The 25,255-nt window shown below is 40.9% G+C and overlaps 1 protein-coding gene across 5 annotated transcripts in view; it reads left to right on the forward strand.

Moving 5' to 3' along the window:
- Positions 1 to 25,255, forward strand: part of CWF19L2 (CWF19 like cell cycle control factor 2) — a 144,760-nt gene that overhangs the window by 28,892 nt on the left and 90,613 nt on the right. For all 5 annotated transcript variants that reach the window (XM_019975527.2, XM_070803356.1, XM_070803355.1 and 2 more), the window contains one exon: positions 1,918 to 2,011. In XM_019975527.2, coding sequence (XP_019831086.2) covers positions 1,918 to 2,011 — 94 coding nt within the window. The remainder of the gene's footprint in view (positions 1 to 1,917; positions 2,012 to 25,255) is intronic.

Below are 25,255 nucleotides of genomic sequence, written 5' to 3' on the forward strand. Positions count from 1 at the left end.
CACGGAACTGCAGAGAAGTCCCTAACTTAAATTTTGTTCATTGAAGATTCTGTACTTTTTTGTCAGCTCATGAATATGTTTCAAATGCTTTAAAATTTTTATTTTCACCAAACATTTTTGTTTTCAAAGGTTGGTTCATATTACTAGAAACTAACATTTAATTCCTTCTATTCTTTTCTATCCAGTTGCCTTTATTATTTCTAGTAATTGCAATTTTTAGTTCTAAGAAGCATTTTCTGACCCCCTAAGTCAAATTGGATACCCCTAGTATATGTTTCTGTAGTAATTTTATAGTGCTTATCTATATTAATATTGCTGTCTTTTCCTTTCTCAAGGCCATAATTTCTTTGATGGTAAGAACTATGCCTGGCTTGTTAATTATAGCCTCAGTGCCTAGCATCCCTCATCACTCAATGGTAAAGAGTCCACCTGCAATGCAGGAGATGTAGGTTTTATCCCTGGGTCAGAAAGATCCCCTGGAGAAGGAAATGGCAACCCACTCTAGTATTCTTTCCTGGAGAATCCCATGGGCAGAGGAGCCTGGCGGGCTATAGTCATGGGGTCGCGAGAGTTGGTCATGACTCACGACTAAACCACCACCACCAGTGCCTGGCATAGCGCTTGGAACATCGTAGACTCCCGTGTTGTTACTAGGTTATTATCCTCTCTCTCCTGATTACTGCCACAGTTTTCTGACTGGTTTCCTACCTCTAATGTTGCTCTTCTCCAGTCTTTTGTCCATTCTGAAACCAGTTTGCTCTTTGTATAATACAAAGCTGATCGTGTTTATGACTCACCATTGCCCCAGCATGAAGCTCCAATAGCTGTTTCAAGTGGCTCCTGTGACCTAGCCTCTGATTATTGTACAACCTAATCTCTTGTTGCTACTCATTCGTGCTTCTAAAGTTTTATTTAAGTCTGAATTACTGTCTTTCCTAAAACTGCAGTGCTTTTCCTTTCCTCTAGGGTTTTATGAACATGCTTTTATTCTTGTCCTTGGCGCATCTTAATGCTCTCGGTACCCACAAAATAAACTGGCTAATTCTTACTCGTTCTTAGGTTTAATACTCCTCATAGTACTTCCTCTAGGAAGTCTTTGATTTGTCAGCATGAGAGGAGTTTGAATTGTATATGGTTTTAGCACTCTGTACTTCTGTCTTCAAAGCACTTGTCAATTACTTGTATATTATCTATATTCCTCACTATCTTATAAGCTAGCAAGGGCTGAGTTAGGGTATTGACTGTTTTATCTTCTGCATCTAACACAGTTCCAATTCATGGTAGGGATTCAGTAAATACATTGAGTGAATGTTAATTTAGACATTATTTCCTCCAAGTTGGAAGAAGTGTGTCTTAAGAGTGTTTTATCAGTTGCTTCGTTTACTATTATTTTCTCCCATTCTGAAGGCTGTCTTTTCACTTTGCTTATAGTTTTCTTCATTGTACAAAAGCTTTTAAGTTTAATTAGGTCCCATTTGTTTATTTTTGCTTTTATTTCCATTACTCTGGGAGAAGGTGAGGGTGGGATGATTTGAGAGAATAGCAATGAAACACGTATATTACTGTATGTGAAATAGATTGCCAGTCCAGGTTCGATGCATGAGACAGGGCACTCAGAGCTGGTGCACTGGGATGACCCTGAGGATGGGATGGGGAGGGAGGTGGGAGGGGAGTTCAGGATGAGGTACACATGTACACCCATGGCTGGTTCATGTCAATGTATGGCAAAAACCACTACAATATTGTAAAGTAATTAGCCTCCAATTAAAATAAATAAGTTAATTGGGGAAAAAAAAGAGTGTTTTAATATTTCCCTAAGGTTGCAATTGTTAACTGAGTCTCAGATTTTTAATTTATTAATATATTTTATAGTGGTGTTATTTTAAAATTAAAACCTCTAAAAATGTTTTATTCCAGTCCAGACTGCTGGAAAGAGAATTGAATCCATACTGGAAGGATGGTGGGACAGGTCTTCCACCAGAAGACTGTAATGTATCATCAGTCACTAAAGGTATCTTTATATTTTGCTTGTAGCCACATAAACATTTCTTGTTACTTGGTATTCCTAAGGGAATGACCTGAGTCTGCTAGTAGATTGGCAAGATGTATTATGAATTCCAAAAATGAATAACAATCCAAATCAGATTTTGAGATGTATTAAATCTGAATTTTATCACTACTTATTTAAATATTTCTGCTTGATGCTATAATTTTGATCAAGTCTGAAAACATCTGTGTCTGTTTATATATTTGCAAAACAATGATGTATATTGATTTTTTGATGTGAAATTTGTAGTTTTCTATTATGAACATCCATGGATTATTGCTAAAGGTTCAGTTTACATATAGGAAAGCAATGATAAAACATTTGCAGTCTTTTAAGACCTTGTTTAAATTACAAGAACTTGGCAAGATTATTTTACCTTGAATATGGTAGCAAATTGATCAAATATTTTTATACTCAATAACATGTTTATATTTGAGTTTATATTTTGAATGGACTAATGCCAAGCATGGTTCTGTAAAGATATAATTTTGTTTTGGTTTGTTACATTCTGTGTGTGATGTATGCATGCTCAGTTGTATCCAACCCTTTTGTGACCCCATGGTCTATAGCCTGCAGGAGTCCATGAAATTTTCCAGGCAAGAATACTGGAGTGAGTTGCCATTTCTTCCGGGAATCTTTTCAACCCAGGGATTGAACCCACCTTTCTTTCGCCTCCTGCATTGGCAAGTGGGTTCTTTACCACTGCGGCACCTGGGAAGCCCTTTACAAAATGTATAAAGTGTTAAGGTTGTGAAGTTCCATGAAAATAATGTATAAGTATTAAATATGTGATTTCATATCTTCAGAAGTTTTTACTTTGCCACCATTTATAAATTTGTGTTGACCTTAGGATAGTGCTGTTACTTTGCAGCAGATGGACAGAAAATACTTAAGCTATATAATCACACATAATTTAAAAAATACTTATATGCCAATTAAGTGTTACATTGACAACTCAGTGAAAAGTTTAATTAATTACAGTTAACCAAGTATACACATAGTAATATTATAAATTTTTATCTTTTCATCTTAGTGATATCTCAACAGAATGTTCTCTTTCTTATTATACACAGTGTATTTTTATTTTGGCCATTTATCATGTTCCTTTATATTTTATGAGAGATGTCCCTGGAGCCACCTTATAGGTTCCTTTTATTTTGTACTGATATTATTAGTAATTATAGCCTTTTCTTTATTGCCTTTCATCATGGGCAGAAATGTCTCTGCTGGGCTATATAATAATAGCTATAGTCATATAAAGGTGTCTTTGAAATACTGAGTTTTAGAAATTTAAGAGTTTGAGGATCATAGGTTTTCTCAGTGAACCGTTATGTAGGACTGATTAAAGCCTTTACCAATACCTGTTTTCAGAGAACAGTCAATAAGTTCATATATGGGAAAGACTTAGAATTGATAAATCCTGTCCTTGAGTATATGTAGTCAGCAGGTTCTTCACTGATTGAAGACCCAAAATTCTACCCTGAGTAGTATCTTTCAGCTGGCTGATCCAGCAGAATCAAAGGCAGTAGGAGAAAAATGACCTACACAAAGGCTTTAGAGAGCCTGTTTCTGTTCCCTTTCACATCATATTCTCACCATTTCCCTCTCATATTTATTTAGGAGGAAGAATGACAGAAAGCCCCAAATGTCTGTCAGACATTCATATCCCAGAGTTGAAATTAAGCTTTAAAAAATGATCTACAGGGTTGTTGTTTTTTTTTTTTTTGCATATGCAGGTAGTGTAGTCATTCTGTTTAGACTAGTGGTAGAGTTGAAACTATAAGACACCTGAAAGTATTCATATTATAAGAGTAATACTAAGAATGTATGTAGAGCTGGTGTTTATATCGAAGGACTTGGACCTTGGAGTTTGACTTCTTGAGATTAGAATTTTGGCATTTCCACTTATTCGTTCTGTGATTTGGGGAATGTTTCCTGACCTCTCTGAGCCCAGTTTAAATGTAGTAGAAAATAATGGTATTTCCTGTCTTATACGGTTATTGTGAGAATTAAATGAGAAAAATCTTTTATCATAGTATCTGCTGCTGCTGCTCATGTCCGACTCTGTTTGACCCCATAGACAGCAGCCCACCAGGCTCCCCCATCCCTGGGATTCTCCAGGCAAGAACACTGGAGTGGGTTGCCATTTCCTTCTCCAATGCATGAAAGTGAAGTCTCTCAGTTGTGTCCGACTCTTAGCGACCCCATGGACTGCAGCCTACCAGGCTCCTCCATCCATGGGATTTTCCAGGCAAGAGTACTGGAGTGGGGTGCCACTGCCTTCTCCGTCACAGTATCTAGAACATAGTAAATGATAATGATGATGTCAAATAACTGTCCTTAAGATGAAATGTTTTGGGAAGATTTTATCAACAGATTTTTGTGTGTGTGATGATTGAAGTGCCACATACATACAATAATTAATGTTACTCTTGATATTTTTTCCTTAGAGAAAATTAAGTGGCAAAGTAAGCATGTTTTCATTGTTCATACAAAATTATCTTCAGTCATATTTTAGTAATGGGAACATTTGTACAATTTTTAAGTTTACATGGCACATTTCTGTATTAGCTTATTTTCAGTAATAGCCATGCGAGGGTAGCAAAGTAGATGTCCCAATTGATTATAGTTAATATCTAATTTTCAGGAAACTAAGACTGAAATTGGTCAAGTTATTTGCCTATAGTCATGTGAGTACTACTTAAACTCAGCTTTTCTTTCTAATTCTAATATAGGGTTAGTTACTCTAAATTTTCATTAGAGGACTTTGTTACCATGTAGTGAGTAAAAATTCTTGCTTTAAATCTCTGTATTTTTGTTCATCGAATAGAGTTTTTCCCTCTTCATTTTTTGGCTTTCTCTTATAGAACCTTTTGAGAAAAAATTTAAAAGGTAATTTAAATCAACTGCCTTATTTTACAGATAGACAAAGTTTGAAGGCGTTAATGACTTGCTTACAACTGTTTAGTAATAACAACAAGACTAAAATCTAGGTCTCCTGGTACTGAGTTTATTGCCACTTTCATATTATTCTGTCTTCTGAGAAAAATGAGGATATGGCACCCCACTCCAGTACTCTTGCCTCTTCAGTTTTTTTCAGAAAGTTTGAGATCAATAAGTGTTTATTCTTTTCTAAATGTTGCATAGAATTCACTGTGAAACCATGTGGTCCTGGGCTTTTATTTGTTGGAAGATTTTTAATCACAGTTTCAATTTCATTACTTGTGAATCTTCTGTTTATAATTCTATTTCTTCCTGATTCAGTCTTGGATGGTTGTACCTTTTTAAAAATCTGTCCATTTCTTCCATGTTGTCCTTTTTATTGGTTTGCAGTTGTTGTATTCTTTGTATTTCTGCAGTGTCAGCTGTAACTTCATTTCTCATTTCTAATTTTACTGATTTGAGTCCTCACTTTTTTTCTTGATGAGTCTCAATGAAGGTTTATCAGTTTTATCTATCTTCTCAAAGATCCTGGCTTTTTATTTCATTGTTCTTTGCTATTCTTTTCTTTGTTTCTATTTCAGTAATTTTTGTTCTGATCTTTATAATTTCTTTCTACTAACTGTGGGTTTTGTTTGTTCTTTCTCTTGTAGCTCCAAGTATAAGTTTAGGTTGTTTGAGATTTTTTTTCTTGTTCCTTTAGGTGAGATTGTATTGCTATAAAGTTCCCTCTTAGAACTGCTTTTGTTGCATTACTTGGATTTTGACTACTCATGCTTTTGTTGTCATTTGTTTCTAGGTTTTTTGATTTCATCTTTTATTTCTTCTGTGATCCACTGGCTATGCAGTAGCACATTGTTTAGCATCTATATGTTCGTGTGTTGTACAGTTTTTTCCCTCCTGTAATTGATTTCTGGTTTCATAGCATTGAGGTTGGAAAGGATGCTTGATATGATTTTAGTTTTCTTAATTTTACCAGGGTTTGATTTATGACCCAAGCTATAGTCTATCCTGGAGAATGTTCCATATGCACTTGAGAAGAAAGTATACTCTGCTGCTTTTGGATAGAATATCCTATAAGTATCAGTTAAAACTATCTGGTCTAATATTTAAAGCTTTTTGTTTCCATATTAATTTTCAGTCTGGATGATCTGTTCATTAGTGTAACTGGGATATTGACGTCCCCCACTATTGTTGTGTTACTGTTGATTTCCCCTCTTATGGCTGTTAGCACTTGCCTTATGTATTAAGGTGTTAGACGCATAAATATTTACAGTTGTTATATCTTCTTCCTGGATTAAACCCTTGATCATTATGTACTGTCTTTCCTTATCTCATGTAAACAGCCTTCATTTCACAGTCTATTTTGTCTGATATGATTATTCCTACTCCAGTTTTATTTTGATTTCCATTTGCACGGATTACCTTTTGCCATTCCCTCACTTTCCATTTGCTTGTCTATAGGTCTGAAGTGTGTCTCTTTTAGACAGGTTATATACAGATTTTGTTTTTGTGTCCATTCAGCTGTGTCTTTTGGTTGGAGTATTTAATCCATTTACCTTTAAGTTAATTTTTGATATGTATGTTTCTCCTGCCATTTCCTTAATTGTTTTGAATTTGTTTTTGTAAGTCTTTTTTTTCTCCCTTCCTCATTTGTTCTCTTATGTTTCTTGCCTAGAGAAGTTCCTTTAGCAGTTGTTGTAAAGCGGGTTTGGTGGGGCTTTATTCTCTTAGCTTTTGCTTATCTATAAAGCTTTTGATTTACTGAATGTGAATGAGACTGTTGCTGGGTAGAGTATTCTTTGTTGTAGATTTTTTTCCTTTCATCACTTTAGATATATCCTGTCAGTCTCTTGTTACCTGCAGAATTTCTCCTGAAAAATCAGCTGATAACCTTATGGGGATTCCCTTATATGGTGTTTGTTGCTTTTACCATTTTTTACTTTGTATTTAATTTTTGTTAGTTTGATTAATATGTGTCTTGTGTTGATTCTTGGGTTTATGCTGTATGGGACTCTCTACATTTCCTGGACTTGGGTGACTGTTTCCTCTCCCATGTCTGGGAATTTTTTGACTGTATCTTCAGATATTTTCTCAGATCCTTTCTCTTTTTCTTCTTCTGTTGGGACCTATTTAATTTGAATTTTGGTAGATGTAATGTAGTTTCAGAGGTCTCTTGAGAGTGTATTCTTTTCATTCTCTTTTCTGTATTGTGTTTTGTGCCAGAGATTTCCAGTATTCTGTCTCCTGGGTTACTCATCTGTTCTTCTGCCTTAGTTATTTTGCAATTGATTCCTTCTAGCGTATTTTCAATTAGGTTTTTGTCTTACTCATTTCTGTTTAGTCTTTAGGTTAAAATTTCCTTGTACCTTCTTGATCCTTGCCTTCATTCTGTTTCCAAGATCTTGGACCACCTTCACTTTCATTACTGTGAATTATTTTTCAGATAGATTGCTTATCTCTTCTTCATTTAGTTGTTCTTGGATGTTTCAATCTTGCTACATCATGTCATCATATTTCGTTGTCATCTCATTTTTTCTAGCTTACTGTTTGTTGTCTCCTTTCTGCAGGTTTCCAGTGGCAGTTCCTCTTGCTTCTGTAGTTTCTTTCCTGGTGGGTGTGGTTTCTCCAGAGGCTTATGCCTTTATATTTTTAATCTGAGTTTGATTTGCCTTGGAAACCTTGGAAACAACAGAATGATCTCTGTTTATTTCTGAGGCAAACCAAGTAATCCAAGTCTATGCCCCAACCGCTAATGCTGAGGAAGCTGAAGTTGAATGGTTCTATGAAGACCTACAAGACCTTCTAGAACTAACACCCAAAAAAGATACCCTTTTCATTATAGGGGATGGAATGCAAAAGGAGGAAGTCAAGAGATACCTGGAGTAACAAGCAAATTTGGCCTTGGAGTAGAAAATGAAGCTGGTAAAAGGCTAGTAGAGTTTTGCCAAGAGAACACACTGGTCATAGCAAACACGCTCTTCCAACAACACAAAAGAAGACTCTACACATGGACATCACCAGATGGTCAGTACTGAAATCAGATTGATTATATTTGCAGCCAAAGATAGAGAAGCTCTATACAGTCAGCAAAAACAAGACTGGGAGCTGACTGTGGCTCAGATCATGAATTCCTTATTGCAAAATTCAGACTTAAATTAGAAAGTATGGAAAACCACTAGGCCATTCAGGTATGATCTAAATCAAATCCCTTACAGTGATACAGTGGCAGTGACAAGTAGATTTAAGGGATTAGATTTCATAGACAGAGTGCCTGAAGAACTATGGATGGAGATTTATAACATACAGGAGGCAATGATCAAGACCATCCCCAAGAAAAAGAAATGCAAAAAGGCTAAATGGTTGTCTGATGAGGGCTTACAAATAGCTGAGCAAAGAAGAGAAGTGAAAGCCAAAGGAGAAAAGGAAAAATATACCCATTTGAATGCAGAATTCCAAAGAATAGCAGGGAGAGATAAGAAAGCCTTCCTCAGTGATCCCTGTAAAGAAATAGAGGAAAACAATAAAATGGGAAAGACTAGAGATCACTTCAAGAAAATTAGAGATACCAGGGGAACATTTCATGCCAAGATGGGCTCAATAAAGGACAGAAATGGTAGGGACCTGACAGAAGCAGAAGATATTAAGAAGAGGTGGCAAGAATACACAAAAGAACTATACAAGAAAGATCTTCATGACCCAGATAACCACGATGATGTGATCACTCACCTAGAGCCAGACATCTTGGAATTTGAAGTCAGTGGGCCATAGGAAGCATCACTACGAACAAAGCTAGTGGAGGCGATGGAATTACTGTTGAGCTATTTCAAATCCTAAAAGATGATTCTGTGAAATTGCTATAGTCAGCATGCCAGCAAATTTGGAAAACTCAGCAATGGCCACAGGATTGGAAAAGGTCAGTTTTCATTCCAGTCCCAAATAAAGACAATGCCAAAGAATGTTCAAACTACTGCACAATTGCAGTCATCTCACATGCTAGCAAAGTAATATTCAAAATTCTCCAAGCCAGGCTTCAGTAGTAGGTGAACTGTGAACTTCCACATGTTCAAGCTGGATTTAGAAAAGGTAGAGGAACCAGATACGAAATTGCCAGCATCTTTTGGATCATTGAAAAGGCAAGAGTTCCAGAAGAACATCTACTTCTGCTTTATCAACTTTGTGTGGATCCTTGTGTGGAGCCTTTGTGTGGATCACAACAAACTGGAAAATTCTTCAAGAGATTGGAATACCAGACTATCCTACCTGCCTCCCAAGAAACCTGTATGCAGGTCAAGAAGCAACAGTTAGAACTGGACATGGAACAACAGGCTGGTTCCAACTTGTGAAGTGAGTGCATCAAGACTGTATGTTGTCACCCTGCGTATTTAACTTATATGCAGGATACATCATACGAAATGCCAGACTAGCTGAAGCATAAGCTGGAATCAAGATTGCCAGGAGAAATATCAATAACCTCAGATATGCAGATGACACCACCCATATGGCATAAATCCAAGAAGAACTAAAGAGCCTCTCGATGAATGTGAAAGGGGAGAGTGAAAAAGTTGACTTAAAATTCAACATTCAGAAAACTGAGATCATGGCATCCAGTCCCATCACTTCATGGCAAATAGGTGGGGAAACAATGGAAACAGTGACAGACTTTATTTTTTTGGGCTCCAAAATCATTGCTGATGGTGACTGCAGCCACGAAATTAAAAGATGCTTGTTCCTTGGAGGAAAAGCTGTGACCAACCTAGACAGCATATTAAAAAGCAGAGACATTACTTTGCCAACAAAAAAGTCCATGTAGTCAAAACTGTGGTTTTCCCATAGTCGTGAATAGATGTGAGAATTGGATCAGAAAGAAAGCTGAGCACCAAAGAATTGATGCTTTTGAACTGCGTTGTTGGAGAAGACTCTTGAGAGTCCCTTGGACTTCAAGGAAGTCAAAGTGGTCAATCCTAAAGGAAATCAGTCCTGAATATTCATTGGAAGGACTGATGATGAAGCTGAAACTAGTTCTTTGGCCACTTGATGGAAAGAACTGACTCATTGGAAAAGACCCTGATGCTGGGAAATACTGAAGGCAGGAGGAGAAGGGCATGACAGAGATTGAGATAGTTGGATGGCATCACCGACTCAATGGACATGAGTTTGAGTAAGCTCTGGGAATTGGTGATGGACAGGGAAGCCTGGTGTGCTGCAGTCCATGGTGTCGCAAAGAGTCGGACACTACTGAGCAACTGAACTGAACTGAACTGTAGTAATTGGAGCCTGCCTTCGATATTGAGTGGGCCCTCCTAGTTGCTCTGTCTCTGTCACTGCCCTGTCACAGGCAAGGTTTCCTCCCTAGTTTTTAAAGTGGAATTTCCGAAATCTGTTTCCCAGCTGTAATTCTGATCTGCTCTGTGATGTAGGCAGGATTGGAGCACTCCGCTTGTAGGGAAGCCTCTGAATTTTACTCTTTTGGAGCTGTTCACCTGTTATTTTACTCTGTTGTGTCCCCTTTCAGCTGTTTTGTGTGCTCACAACTTGCACTCTTGTGGGTGCTGCTCTGGGTCCCGCCTTAACTGTAAGTATGCCTGCAATTGGCCCTGGTGACTCTTCAGGTGTTGTTTCACATGTCCTCCAGCACGGGTCCGCTGAAGTTAGGTATCAGTGCTGCAGTAGTCATTCAGCTGGTCACACTGTGAGCTGTGGAGGCAGCTCGGACTCTGGTTTGTCCCTATCTTCACATGTACCTGTCTACAGAGTTCACAGATGCTGTAGCCCATCCCAGTTGCAAAGTACTTGTTGTTCTTTTGGATGTTTCACTGGGGCTGAATTTACGAAGCTGTCAGTGGAGGTGTAACTTCGCAGTTCGCACAGCCTTGAGGAGAGGTTTCAACTCATCTTTTTCAGTTATATAGCTCCTGGGGTTTCCCCTGGATCAGGAAATGGCAACCCACTCCAGTACTCTTGCCTGAAAAATTCCATGGATGGAGGAGCCTGGTGGGCCACAGTCTATGGGGTCGCAAAGAGTTGCACACGACTGAGTGACTTCACTTCCTGGGGCTTAGCTGTGGTTTACAGCCCCTCCTCTGGGTGAATTTCCTAGTGTGTGTGTGTGTGTGTGTTTATGTGTGTGTGTGTGTGTGTGTGTGTGTATGTGTGTGTGTGTGTGTTTGGTGGGGGTGGGGGTTGTGCTATCTGTGCCCTTCTGTGATAGTGAGGTAGATCCCTGGACCCACTCGAAAATTTCCTAGTAATGAGGATTTTTTGTGTGCTCCCCAGACAACAGGGCAACTCTTGGTCCTGATAATGGATTTCCTAGTGGAGGCTAGTTACCTGCACCCTCTTGGGACAGTAAGGCAGGTCGTAGCACCCACTGGTGGACTTCCTAGCAGGAAATGTCCCTGCCTTACCAGGACAGCAGAGTGGATTCTGACATCCACTGATGGATTTCCCAGTTTTGAAAGCTATCCATGCCATGCCAGGACAGAGGGGCAGGTCCTTGTACCCAATGACGGATTACGTAGTAGAGAGATCTGTCTGTACACTCCTGGGACAGTTGGGTGGGTGTCAGCAACCACTGACGTTTCCCATGTGGAAGCTTCATGCATTATCACAGGACAGCCTGGGCAGGTCATGGGGCCTGCTGGTGGAATTCTAGTAGCTGGATCGTGCCCTTCCCGGTCAGCTGGGGTTGATCCTGTGTCCCCCACCCCCAGGAGAATTCCTCGTAGGTAAAGCTGTTTGTGCCCCTCCAGCCCAGTAGGGGTGGATCCTGTGACCTGCCTGTGGAAATATTCGTTATGGAAGCCGGCCACGCCCTTTCAAGTTAGCAGGGTGAGTCCTAGGGCCCCTGGTGGAACTGCTAGTGGCTGGATCTCTCTGTGCTTTTCTGTGTCAGCAGGGGCAGGTTCTATGCCTCGCTGGCAGGACCTCTGGTTGGGGAGCTGTCTGTGCCCTCCTGGGACAGCCTGGGCAGGTCCCGGGCCCTCTGGGGGAGCTCCCAGTGGCTGAGCTGTCTGTGCCCCTCTAGGTCAGTGGAGGCGGGTCCTGGGCCCTCTGGGGGAGCTCCCAGTGGCTGGAGTGTCTGTGCCCCTCTAGGTCAGTGGAGGTGGGTCCCGGGCCCTCTGGGGGAGCTCCCAGTGGCTGGAGTGTCTATGCCTCTCTAGGTCAGTGGAGGTGGGTCCCAGGCCCTCTGGGGGAGCTCCCAGTGCCTGGAGTGTCTGTGCCCCTCTAGGTCAGTGGAGGCGGGTCCCGGGCCCTCTGGGGGAGCTCCCAGTGGCTGGAGTGTCTGTGCCTCTCTGGGTCAGTGGAGGAAGGTCCTGGGGCCCACTGGTGGAATTTCCAGTAGCTCAGTCTAGCCCTTCTGTGTCATCTAGTGGGGTTTCTAGTTTTGGAAGCTGTCTGTGCCCTTCCAGCTCTGCATGGGCAGGGCTTGGTGTCTGCCTGTGGGCCTGAAAGAGGTATCCATGCCCACCTCGAGCCCAGGATGGCAGCGGCGGTGATTCGCACCCACACAAAGAGCCCCTGTAGGTGAAGTCCTGTTGCTTGGGAGTGCTCACAGGAAATGAAGCTTTTATGGTGATCCCGCTTCTCTCTCCCTCCCTCTCCCAGTGAGGGTGTCTTGCCTCTTTGGTGAGCCCAGGCTTCTTCCTAGTACACCCTCAGTTGCCATGGCCTGAACTCTTCAGGCTGTTTCTGCACCTAAGCTTTGTCCTCTCCCTGGGACGGAGCTTCAGAGTCTGAGCTTTACGTAGCACTTGAGCCCCATCCTTACTGACAGAGGAGCATCTCACGTTGAGGAGCATAGGCTGGTGGTGCCTTCCACAAGCCAGTTGCTGCTCTCTTATTTTTAGGCTCCAAAAGCTCCCCCTCTATCCAGTCTAATTTCTTCGCTGGTGAGGAGCCTTTCCAAGGTGCGGGAACCTTTCCTCCTTCACAGTTCTCTCCCTGGGGTGCAGGCCTGATTTCTTCTTTTTCTTTTTCCTTTTGTCCTACCCAGTTGCATGTAGGTTTTCCTTGTCTTTTTGGAGGTCTGAGGTCTTCTGTCAGTGCTCAGTAGCTTTCTCTGAATAGTTCCACTTGTAGGTATATTTTCAAATGTATTTTCAATGTTTCTGTGAAGGGAGTTTAACTGTTTCCTCATTATGTACTGTCTTTCCTTATCTCATGTAAACAGCCTTCATTTCACAGTCTATTTTGTCTGATATGATTATTCCTACTCCAGTTTTATTTTGATTTCCATTTGCACGGATTACCTTTTGCCATTCCCTCACTTTCCATTTGCTTGTCTATAGGTCTGAAGTGTGTCTCTTTTAGACAGGTTATATACAGATTTTGTTTTTGTGTCCATTCAGCTGTGTCTTTTGGTTGGAGTATTTAATCCATTTACCTTTAAGTTAATTTTTGATATGTATGTTTCTCCTGCCATTTCCTTAATTGTTTTGAATTTGTTTTTGTAAGTCTTTTTTTTCTCCCTTCCTCATTTGTTCTCTTATGTTTCTTGCCTAGAGAAGTTCCTTTAGCAGTTGTTGTAAAGCGGGTTTGGTGGGGCTTTATTCTCTTAGCTTTTGCTTATCTATAAAGCTTTTGATTTACTGAATGTGAATGAGACTGTTGCTGGGTAGAGTATTCTTTGTTGTAGATTTTTTTCCTTTCATCACTTTAGATATATCCTGTCAGTCTCTTGTTACCTGCAGAATTTCTCCTGAAAAATCAGCTGATAACCTTATGGGGATTCCCTTATATGGTGTTTGTTGCTTTTACCATTTTTTACTTTGTATTTAATTTTTGTTAGTTTGATTAATATGTGTCTTGTGTTGATTCTTGGGTTTATGCTGTATGGGACTCTCTACATTTCCTGGACTTGGGTGACTGTTTCCTCTCCCATGTCTGGGAATTTTTTGACTGTATCTTCAGATATTTTCTCAGATCCTTTCTCTTTTTCTTCTTCTGTTGGGACCTATTTAATTTGAATTTTGGTAGATGTAATGTAGTTTCAGAGGTCTCTTGAGAGTGTATTCTTTTCATTCTCTTTTCTGTATTGTGTTTTGTGCCAGAGATTTCCAGTATTCTGTCTCCTGGGTTACTCATCTGTTCTTCTGCCTTAGTTATTTTGCAATTGATTCCTTCTAGCGTATTTTCAATTAGGTTTTTGTCTTACTCATTTCTGTTTAGTCTTTAGGTTAAAATTTCCTTGTACCTTCTTGATCCTTGCCTTCATTCTGTTTCCAAGATCTTGGACCACCTTCACTTTCATTACTGTGAATTATTTTTCAGATAGATTGCTTATCTCTTCTTCATTTAGTTGTTCTTGGATGTTTCAATCTTGCTACATCATGTCATCATATTTCGTTGTCATCTCATTTTTTCTAGCTTACTGTTTGTTGTCTCCTTTCTGCAGGTTTCCAGTGGCAGTTCCTCTTGCTTCTGTAGTTTCTTTCCTGGTGGGTGTGGTTTCTCCAGAGGCTTATGCCTTTATATTTTTAATCTGAGTTTGATTTGCCTTGGAAACCTTGGAAACAACAGAATGATCTCTGTTTATTTCTGAGGCAAACCAAGTAATCCAAGTCTATGCCCCAACCGCTAATGCTGAGGAAGCTGAAGTTGAATGGTTCTATGAAGACCTACAAGACCTTCTAGAACTAACACCCAAAAAAGATACCCTTTTCATTATAGGGGATGGAATGCAAAAGGAGGAAGTCAAGAGATACCTGGAGTAACAAGCAAATTTGGCCTTGGAGTAGAAAATGAAGCTGGTAAAAGGCTAGTAGAGTTTTGCCAAGAGAACACACTGGTCATAGCAAACACGCTCTTCCAACAACACAAAAGAAGACTCTACACATGGACATCACCAGATGGTCAGTACTGAAATCAGATTGATTATATTTGCAGCCAAAGATAGAGAAGCTCTATACAGTCAGCAAAAACAAGACTGGGAGCTGACTGTGGCTCAGATCATGAATTCCTTATTGCAAAATTCAGACTTAAATTAGAAAGTATGGAAAACCACTAGGCCATTCAGGTATGATCTAAATCAAATCCCTTACAGTGATACAGTGGCAGTGACAAGTAGATTTAAGGGATTAGATTTCATAGACAGAGTGCCTGAAGAACTATGGATGGAGATTTATAACATACAGGAGGCAATGATCAAGACCATCCCCAAGAAAAAGAAATGCAAAAAGGCTAAATGGTTGTCTGATGAGGGCTTACAAATAGCTGAGCAAAGAAGAGAAGTGAAAGCCAAAGGAGAAAAGGAAAAATATACCCATTTGAATGCAGAATTCCAAAGAATAGCAGGGAGAGATAAGAAAGCCTTCCTCAGTGATCCCTGTAAAGAAATAGAGGAAAACAATAAAATGGGAAAGACTAGAGATCACTTCAAGAAAATTAGAGATACCAGGGGAACATTTCATGCCAAGATGGGCTCAATAAAGGACAGAAATGGTAGGGACCTGACAGAAGCAGAAGATATTAAGAAGAGGTGGCAAGAATACACAAAAGAACTATACAAGAAAGATCTTCATGACCCAGATAACCACGATGATGTGATCACTCACCTAGAGCCAGACATCTTGGAATTTGAAGTCAGTGGGCCATAGGAAGCATCACTACGAACAAAGCTAGTGGAGGCGATGGAATTACTGTTGAGCTATTTCAAATCCTAAAAGATGATTCTGTGAAATTGCTATAGTCAGCATGCCAGCAAATTTGGAAAACTCAGCAATGGCCACAGGATTGGAAAAGGTCAGTTTTCATTCCAGTCCCAAATAAAGACAATGCCAAAGAATGTTCAAACTACTGCACAATTGCAGTCATCTCACATGCTAGCAAAGTAATATTCAAAATTCTCCAAGCCAGGCTTCAGTAGTAGGTGAACTGTGAACTTCCACATGTTCAAGCTGGATTTAGAAAAGGTAGAGGAACCAGATACGAAATTGCCAGCATCTTTTGGATCATTGAAAAGGCAAGAGTTCCAGAAGAACATCTACTTCTGCTTTATCAACTTTGTGTGGATCCTTGTGTGGAGCCTTTGTGTGGATCACAACAAACTGGAAAATTCTTCAAGAGATTGGAATACCAGACTATCCTACCTGCCTCCCAAGAAACCTGTATGCAGGTCAAGAAGCAACAGTTAGAACTGGACATGGAACAACAGGCTGGTTCCAACTTGTGAAGTGAGTGCATCAAGACTGTATGTTGTCACCCTGCGTATTTAACTTATATGCAGGATACATCATACGAAATGCCAGACTAGCTGAAGCATAAGCTGGAATCAAGATTGCCAGGAGAAATATCAATAACCTCAGATATGCAGATGACACCACCCATATGGCATAAATCCAAGAAGAACTAAAGAGCCTCTCGATGAATGTGAAAGGGGAGAGTGAAAAAGTTGACTTAAAATTCAACATTCAGAAAACTGAGATCATGGCATCCAGTCCCATCACTTCATGGCAAATAGGTGGGGAAACAATGGAAACAGTGACAGACTTTATTTTTTTGGGCTCCAAAATCATTGCTGATGGTGACTGCAGCCACGAAATTAAAAGATGCTTGTTCCTTGGAGGAAAAGCTGTGACCAACCTAGACAGCATATTAAAAAGCAGAGACATTACTTTGCCAACAAAAAAGTCCATGTAGTCAAAACTGTGGTTTTCCCATAGTCGTGAATAGATGTGAGAATTGGATCAGAAAGAAAGCTGAGCACCAAAGAATTGATGCTTTTGAACTGCGTTGTTGGAGAAGACTCTTGAGAGTCCCTTGGACTTCAAGGAAGTCAAAGTGGTCAATCCTAAAGGAAATCAGTCCTGAATATTCATTGGAAGGACTGATGATGAAGCTGAAACTAGTTCTTTGGCCACTTGATGGAAAGAACTGACTCATTGGAAAAGACCCTGATGCTGGGAAATACTGAAGGCAGGAGGAGAAGGGCATGACAGAGATTGAGATAGTTGGATGGCATCACCGACTCAATGGACATGAGTTTGAGTAAGCTCTGGGAATTGGTGATGGACAGGGAAGCCTGGTGTGCTGCAGTCCATGGTGTCGCAAAGAGTCGGACACTACTGAGCAACTGAACTGAACTGAACTGTAGTAATTGGAGCCTGCCTTCGATATTGAGTGGGCCCTCCTAGTTGCTCTGTCTCTGTCACTGCCCTGTCACAGGCAAGGTTTCCTCCCTAGTTTTTAAAGTGGAATTTCCGAAATCTGTTTCCCAGCTGTAATTCTGATCTGCTCTGTGATGTAGGCAGGATTGGAGCACTCCGCTTGTAGGGAAGCCTCTGAATTTTACTCTTTTGGAGCTGTTCACCTGTTATTTTACTCTGTTGTGTCCCCTTTCAGCTGTTTTGTGTGCTCACAACTTGCACTCTTGTGGGTGCTGCTCTGGGTCCCGCCTTAACTGTAAGTATGCCTGCAATTGGCCCTGGTGACTCTTCAGGTGTTGTTTCACATGTCCTCCAGCACGGGTCCGCTGAAGTTAGGTATCAGTGCTGCAGTAGTCATTCAGCTGGTCACACTGTGAGCTGTGGAGGCAGCTCGGACTCTGGTTTGTCCCTATCTTCACATGTACCTGTCTACAGAGTTCACAGATGCTGTAGCCCATCCCAGTTGCAAAGTACTTGTTGTTCTTTTGGATGTTTCACTGGGGCTGAATTTACGAAGCTGTCAGTGGAGGTGTAACTTCGCAGTTCGCACAGCCTTGAGGAGAGGTTTCAACTCATCTTTTTCAGTTATATAGCTCCTGGGGTTTCCCCTGGATCAGGAAATGGCAACCCACTCCAGTACTCTTGCCTGAAAAATTCCATGGATGGAGGAGCCTGGTGGGCCACAGTCTATGGGGTCGCAAAGAGTTGCACACGACTGAGTGACTTCACTTCCTGGGGCTTAGCTGTGGTTTACAGCCCCTCCTCTGGGTGAATTTCCTAGTGTGTGTGTGTGTGTGTGTTTATGTGTGTGTGTGTGTGTGTGTGTGTGTATATGTGTGTGTGTGTGTTTGGTGGGGGTGGGGGTTGTGCTATCTGTGCCCTTCTGTGATAGTGAGGTAGATCCCTGGACCCACTCGAAAATTTCCTAGTAATGAGGATTTTTTGTGTGCTCCCCAGACAACAGGGCAACTCTTGGTCCTGATAATGGATTTCCTAGTGGAGGCTAGTTACCTGCACCCTCTTGGGACAGTAAGGCAGGTCGTAGCACCCACTGGTGGACTTCCTAGCAGGAAATGTCCCTGCCTTACCAGGACAGCAGAGTGGATTCTGACATCCACTGATGGATTTCCCAGTTTTGAAAGCTATCCATGCCATGCCAGGACAGAGGGGCAGGTCCTTGTACCCAATGACGGATTACGTAGTAGAGAGATCTGTCTGTACACTCCTGGGACAGTTGGGTGGGTGTCAGCAACCACTGACGTTTCCCATGTGGAAGCTTCATGCATTATCACAGGACAGCCTGGGCAGGTCATGGGGCCTGCTGGTGGAATTCTAGTAGCTGGATCGTGCCCTTCCCGGTCAGCTGGGGTTGATCCTGTGTCCCCCACCCCCAGGAGAATTCCTCGTAGGTAAAGCTGTTTGTGCCCCTCCAGCCCAGTAGGGGTGGATCCTGTGACCTGCCTGTGGAAATATTCGTTATGGAAGCCGGCCACGCCCTTTCAAGTTAGCAGGGTGAGTCCTAGGGCCCCTGGTGGAACTGCTAGTGGCTGGATCTCTCTGTGCTTTTCTGTGTCAGCAGGGGCAGGTTCTATGCCTCGCTGGCAGGACCTCTGGTTGGGGAGCTGTCTGTGCCCTCCTGGGACAGCCTGGGCAGGTCCCGGGCCCTCTGGGGGAGCTCCCAGTGGCTGAGCTGTCTGTGCCCCTCTAGGTCAGTGGAGGCGGGTCCTGGGCCCTCTGGGGGAGCTCCCAGTGGCTGGAGTGTCTGTGCCCCTCTAGGTCAGTGGAGGTGGGTCCCGGGCCCTCTGGGGGAGCTCCCAGTGGCTGGAGTGTCTATGCCTCTCTAGGTCAGTGGAGGTGGGTCCCAGGCCCTCTGGGGGAGCTCCCAGTGCCTGGAGTGTCTGTGCCCCTCTAGGTCAGTGGAGGCGGGTCCCGGGCCCTCTGGGGGAGCTCCCAGTGGCTGGAGTGTCTGTGCCTCTCTGGGTCAGTGGAGGAAGGTCCTGGGGCCCACTGGTGGAATTTCCAGTAGCTCAGTCTAGCCCTTCTGTGTCATCTAGTGGGGTTTCTAGTTTTGGAAGCTGTCTGTGCCCTTCCAGCTCTGCATGGGCAGGGCTTGGTGTCTGCCTGTGGGCCTGAAAGAGGTATCCATGCCCACCTCGAGCCCAGGATGGCAGCGGCGGTGATTCGCACCCACACAAAGAGCCCCTGTAGGTGAAGTCCTGTTGCTTGGGAGTGCTCACAGGAAATGAAGCTTTTATGGTGATCCCGCTTCTCTCTCCCTCCCTCTCCCAGTGAGGGTGTCTTGCCTCTTTGGTGAGCCCAGGCTTCTTCCTAGTACACCCTCAGTTGCCATGGCCTGAACTCTTCAGGCTGTTTCTGCACCTAAGCTTTGTCCTCTCCCTGGGACGGAGCTTCAGAGTCTGAGCTTTACGTAGCACTTGAGCCCCATCCTTACTGACAGAGGAGCATCTCACGTTGAGGAGCATAGGCTGGTGGTGCCTTCCACAAGCCAGTTGCTGCTCTCTTATTTTTAGGCTCCAAAAGCTCCCCCTCTATCCAGTCTAATTTCTTCGCTGGTGAGGAGCCTTTCCAAGGTGCGGGAACCTTTCCTCCTTCACAGTTCTCTCCCTGGGGTGCAGGCCTGATTTCTTCTTTTTCTTTTTCCTTTTGTCCTACCCAGTTGCATGTAGGTTTTCCTTGTCTTTTTGGAGGTCTGAGGTCTTCTGTCAGTGCTCAGTAGCTTTCTCTGAATAGTTCCACTTGTAGGTATATTTTCAAATGTATTTTCAATGTTTCTGTGAAGGGAGTTTAACTGTTTCCTATTCTCCCACCATTTTGAGCCCCGCCTCAGGAGTTCATTCAATATTGATTATTTTGAATTAAAGTTACTTGAGAAAGAGCTGATATAAGAAGGCCACTTTGACCCCTCCTCTCTGCCTTCCTGAAAGCAGGGAATAAATCTCATAAAAGATGCACTCCTTGTATCTTGAGGTAGAAAGAAATTCTTATCACCAGAGATAGGGAATTTCAGGCCAAAAAGCCAATCAAACAGACCTTGTCACTCGTTCCTTCTTGTTAATAATTTGAGTTTTTATTTTCGGCTATCCTGGGTCTTTGTTGCTGTGTGTGGGCTTTTTCTAGTTGAGAGTGGGGGCTCCTCTCTAGTTGTGGTGCACGGGCTTCTCGTTGTGGTGGCTTCTCTTGTGGACCACTGGCGTGGTGCGTGGGCTTCAGTAGTTGTGGCACGCGGACTCAGCAGTTGAGTTTCAGGCTCTGGAACACACGGTCAATAGTGTGACACATGGGCTTAGTTGCTCTGTATTATGTGAGATCTTTCTGGATTAAGAATCGAACCCATGTCTCCTTCATTGGCAGGTAGATTCTTTACCACTGAGCCACCAGGGAAGCCCTTCTGCTTTCCAATGTTGTATTACTTTCTTTCTAAAATGAAGTGAATCAGCTATATTTACAGATATATTCCCTCCCTCTTGAACTTCCCTCTGTCCATCCCATCCAGGTAGGTCATCACAGAGCACTGAGCTGAGCTGCCTGTGCTATACAGAAAGTTCCCACTATCTATCAATTTTACGCATGGTAGTGTATTTATATCGAACCTAATCTCCAATTCATCCCACCTTCCCCTTCCCCTTGTGTGGCCACGTGTCCTCTCTGTCCTGTGTTTCTGTTCCTGCCCTGCAGGTAGGTTCATCTGTACCATTTTTCTGTATATCCACATACATGTGTTAATATACGATATTTGTTTTTCTAACTTGCTTCATTCTGTATGAGACTTTAGATACAGCTGCATCTCTACAAATGAGCCAGTTTCATGGCTGAGTAGTATTCCATTGTGTGTGTACCACGTCGTCTTTATACAGTCGTCTGTTGATGGGCATCTAGGTTGTTTCCACGTCCTGGCTGTTGTAAATAGTGCTACAGTGAACAATGGGGTACATGTTTCTTTTTAAATTATGGTTTTCTCAAGATATATGCCCCATAGTGAGATTGCTGGGTCATATGGTAGTTCCATTTTTCGTTTTTAAGAAACCTCCATACCATTCTCCACTGTGGCTATATCAATTTACATTCCTACCAACAGTGCAAGAAAGTTCCCTGTTCTCTGAATCTTTTCCAGCATTTATTATTTGTGGATTTAAAAAAAAAATTTATTCTTTTGTTTTATTTTTTTATCTTTTGTTTGTTTATTAGTTTTTTGTTTTGTTTTTTATTCTTTTGTTTGTTTGTGGATTTTGTGATGATGACCATTCTGACCAGGATGAGGTAATAACCTCATTGTAGTTTTGATTTGCATTTTTCTAATAATGAGAAATGTTGAGCATCATTTTATGTGCTTTTTAACCATCTGAAGGTCTTCTTTGGAGAAATATCTATTTAAGTTTTCCACTCTTTTTTTGATTGGAATTTTTTTTTTTATATTGGGCTGCATGAGAAGTTTGTATATTTTGGAGATTAATCCATTGTCAGTTGCCTCATTTGCATATATCATTTCCCATCCTGAGATTCTTCTCTTTGTTTTGTTCATGGTTCCCTTTGCTGTGCAAAATATTTGAAGTTTAATTAGGCCAATTAATTTATTTTTGTTTTATTTTAATTATTTTAGGAGATGAATTGAAAAAGATACTGCTTCAATTTTTGTCAGAGTGTGTTCTCCCTATGGTTCCCTCTAAAAGTTTTATAGTATTTGACCTTACATTTAGGTCTTTAATCTGTTTTAAGTTTTCTTTTGTGTATGGTGTTAGGGTATGTTCCAGATTCTTTCTCTTGCAGGTAGCTGTTCAGTTTTCCCAGTGCCAGTTATTGAAAAGGGTGTCTTTCTGTTGTTGTATATTCCTGTTTCCTTTGTCATAGATTAGATGACCATATGTGGGTGGGTTTACCTCTAGGCTTTCTATCCTGTGCCATTGATCTGTATGTCTGCTTTTGTGCCAGTACCACACTGTCTTGATGACTGTAGCTTTGTAGTATAGTCTGAAGTCAGTCAAGTCTGAAGTCAGCCTGTAGTATAGCCCGATCCCTCCAGCTCCATTTTTCTTTCTCAAGGTTTGTTGGCTGTTTGTGATCTCTTTTGTTTTCATACAAATTGTAAAATTTTTTGTTATAGATCTGTGAAAAACGCCATTGGTAGTTTAATATGGATTTCATTGAACCTGTAGATTTGTGATATAGTCATTTTCACAATATTGATTCTTCCAATCCATACACCAGAAACATGGTGTATCTCTCTATCTGAGTCATCTTTTATTTCTTTCATCAGAATCTTGTAGTTTTCAGAGTATAGGTCTTTTACCTTTTTAGATTGGCTTATTCCTAGGTATTCTTTTACTTTTTTTGTGGTGATAAATAAAATTGTTTCCTTAATTTCTCTTTCTGATCTTTCTTTGTTAGTGTATAGATATGCATACAAGAGATTTCTGTGCAGTAATTTTGTATCCTGCATCTTTATCAAATTCTAGTAAATGAATTAGTTCTAGTAGTTATCTGGTGGCATCTTTTAGGATTTTCTGTGCATAGTACCATGTCATCTGCAAACAGTGAATTTTACTTCTTTTCCACTTTCAGTTCAGTTCAGTCATTCAGTCATATCTGACTCTTTGCAACCCTGTGGACTGTAGCATGCTAGGCTTCTCTGTCCTTTACCATCTCCCAGAGCTTGCTCAAACTCAGGACCGTTGAGTCAGTGATGCCATCTAACCATCTCATCCTCTCTCATCCCCTTCTCCTCCTGCCTTCAATCTTTCCCAGCATCAGGATCTTTTCTAATGAGTCAGCCCTTCGCATCAGGTGACCAAAGTATTGAAGCTTTCAATTTCAATTTCTTTATTTCTTTTTCTTTGATAGCTGTAACCAGGACTTCTAATACTATGTTGAATAAACATGGTAAAGTGGACATACTCGTTGTGTTCCTGATCTTACTGAAAATGCTTTCTACTTTTCACCTCTGAGTATGATGTTATCTGTAGGTTTGTCCTATATGGCCTTTATTATTTTGAGGCAGGTTACCTCTAAGCCCACTTTTGGAGAGGTTTTTTTTTCCTTAATCATAAAAGTGTGTTGAATTTTGTCAAAAATTTGTTTCGCATCTATCGAGATAATCATGTGGTTTTTATTCTTAAGCCTATTAATACAGTGTATCACATTGACTGATTTGTGTATATCAAGTAATCCTTACCTTGGATAAATCCCATTTGATCATGATGTATTAATCTTGTAATGTATTGTTGGATTATGTTTGCTAGAAGTTTGTTGAGGATTTTTGCATCTGTGTTCATCAGTGATATTGACATGTAATTTTGGATTTTTTTGTGAGATCTTTGGTTTGATATCAGAGTGATGGTGGCCTTTTAGGTGAGTTTTGGAGTGTTCCTTCCTCTAATTTCCCGAGTTTCAGAAGAGTCGGTTTTGTCTCTTCTCTAAATGTTGGATAGAATTTGCCATACTTTCATTTTCAATTCTTTCAATTGATCTGTTCATATTTTCTGTTTCTTCATGGTTCAGTCTTGGAAGGTTGTATCTTTCTAAGAACTTGTTCATTTTTTTTCTAGATTGTCCATTTTCTTGACCTATAGTTGCCTACAGTAATCTTCTGATCCTTTGCATTTCTGTGGTGTCAGTTGTAATTTCTCTGTTTTCTTTTTTAATTTTATTGATTTGAGTCCTTTCTCTTTTTTTCTTGATAATTACATCACTAATTTTGTATTACTTGATAATTACAAGGGCCTGGCTAAAGGTTTGTCAATTTTGTTTATCTTCCCAAAGAACCAGCTTTTAGTTTAAATGATTTTTGCTATTGTTTACTTCATTTCTGTTTCATTTATTTCTGCTCTGATTTTTATAATTTTTTTATTTCTATTAACTTTGGATTTTTTCTTCTTTATCTGGTTGCTCTAGGTATAAGATTAATTGTTTGAGATTTTTCTTGTTTCTCTTGGTAGGATTGAATTGCTGTAAGCTTCCCTCTTAGGACTGCTTTGCTGTATCCCATAGGTTTTGGGTTGTTGTATTGTTGTTGTTGTTGTTGTTTTTCTGTATATTTTTTGGTTTCCTCTGATTTCTTCAGTGATCTCTTGGTTATTTAGTAGCATATTGTTTGGCCTCCATGTGTTTGTGTTTTTGACATTTTTTTTTCTTGTAATTGATTTCTAGTCTCATAGTGTTGTGGTTAGAAAAGATGCTTGATATGATTTCAGTTTTCTTAAATATTCAAGGGGCCTTCTCCTGATGTGGTAACCTCTCCTCTTCTTCAGCCACTCCCCCACCCCCACTCCACCACCCCAAGATTATGGATTCCATCTTGTTTCCTCTTTTGTTTTACGTCTCTTTCTCTCCATCCTATCTGGTCATTTGGGGATCTTTTCTTGTCTTTTAATGTATCCAGGATCCTCTGCTAATGTTCAGCATGTGGTGTGTTCAAATTGTTTCATTTGTAGATGTGATTAGTGATGTGCTTGTGGGAAGAAGTGAACCTCAGGTCCTTCTGTTCCAGCATCTTGACTGGTCTCATCTCCTTATATGTTCTTTATGTTATATCTGAAGTCATTTTTTTCCCTCTATGTGTGTACCTTTCTTGGCTTTAATTTATTTTGAGGCATACCCTGACTACTCTTTTTTTTTTTTTTTTTAAACTTTACAATATTGTATTGGTTTTGCCATATATCAACATGAATCCGACACAGGTATACACGTGTTCCCCATCCTGAACCCTCCTCCCTCCTCCCTCCCCATACCATCCCTCTGGGTCATCCCAGTGCACCAGCCCCAAGCATCCAGTATCGTGCATCAAACCTGGACTGGTGACTCATTTCATACATGATAGTATACGTGTTTCAATGCCATTCTCCCAAATCATCCCACCCTCTCCCTCTCCCACAGAGTCCATAAGACTGTTCTATACATCCGTGTCTCTTTTGCTATCTCGTATACAGGGTTATTGTTACCATCCTTCTAAATTCCATATATATGCGTTAGTATACTGTATTGGTGTTTTTCTTTCTGGCTTACTTCACTCTGTATAATAGGCTCCAGTTTCATCCACCTCATTAGAACTGATTCAAATGTTTTCTTTTTAATGGCTGAGTAATACTCCATTGTGTATATGTACCACAGC

Source organism: Bos indicus, chromosome 15 (genome assembly GCF_029378745.1).
Source record: "Bos indicus isolate NIAB-ARS_2022 breed Sahiwal x Tharparkar chromosome 15, NIAB-ARS_B.indTharparkar_mat_pri_1.0, whole genome shotgun sequence".
NCBI lineage: Eukaryota > Metazoa > Chordata > Mammalia > Artiodactyla > Bovidae > Bos > Bos indicus.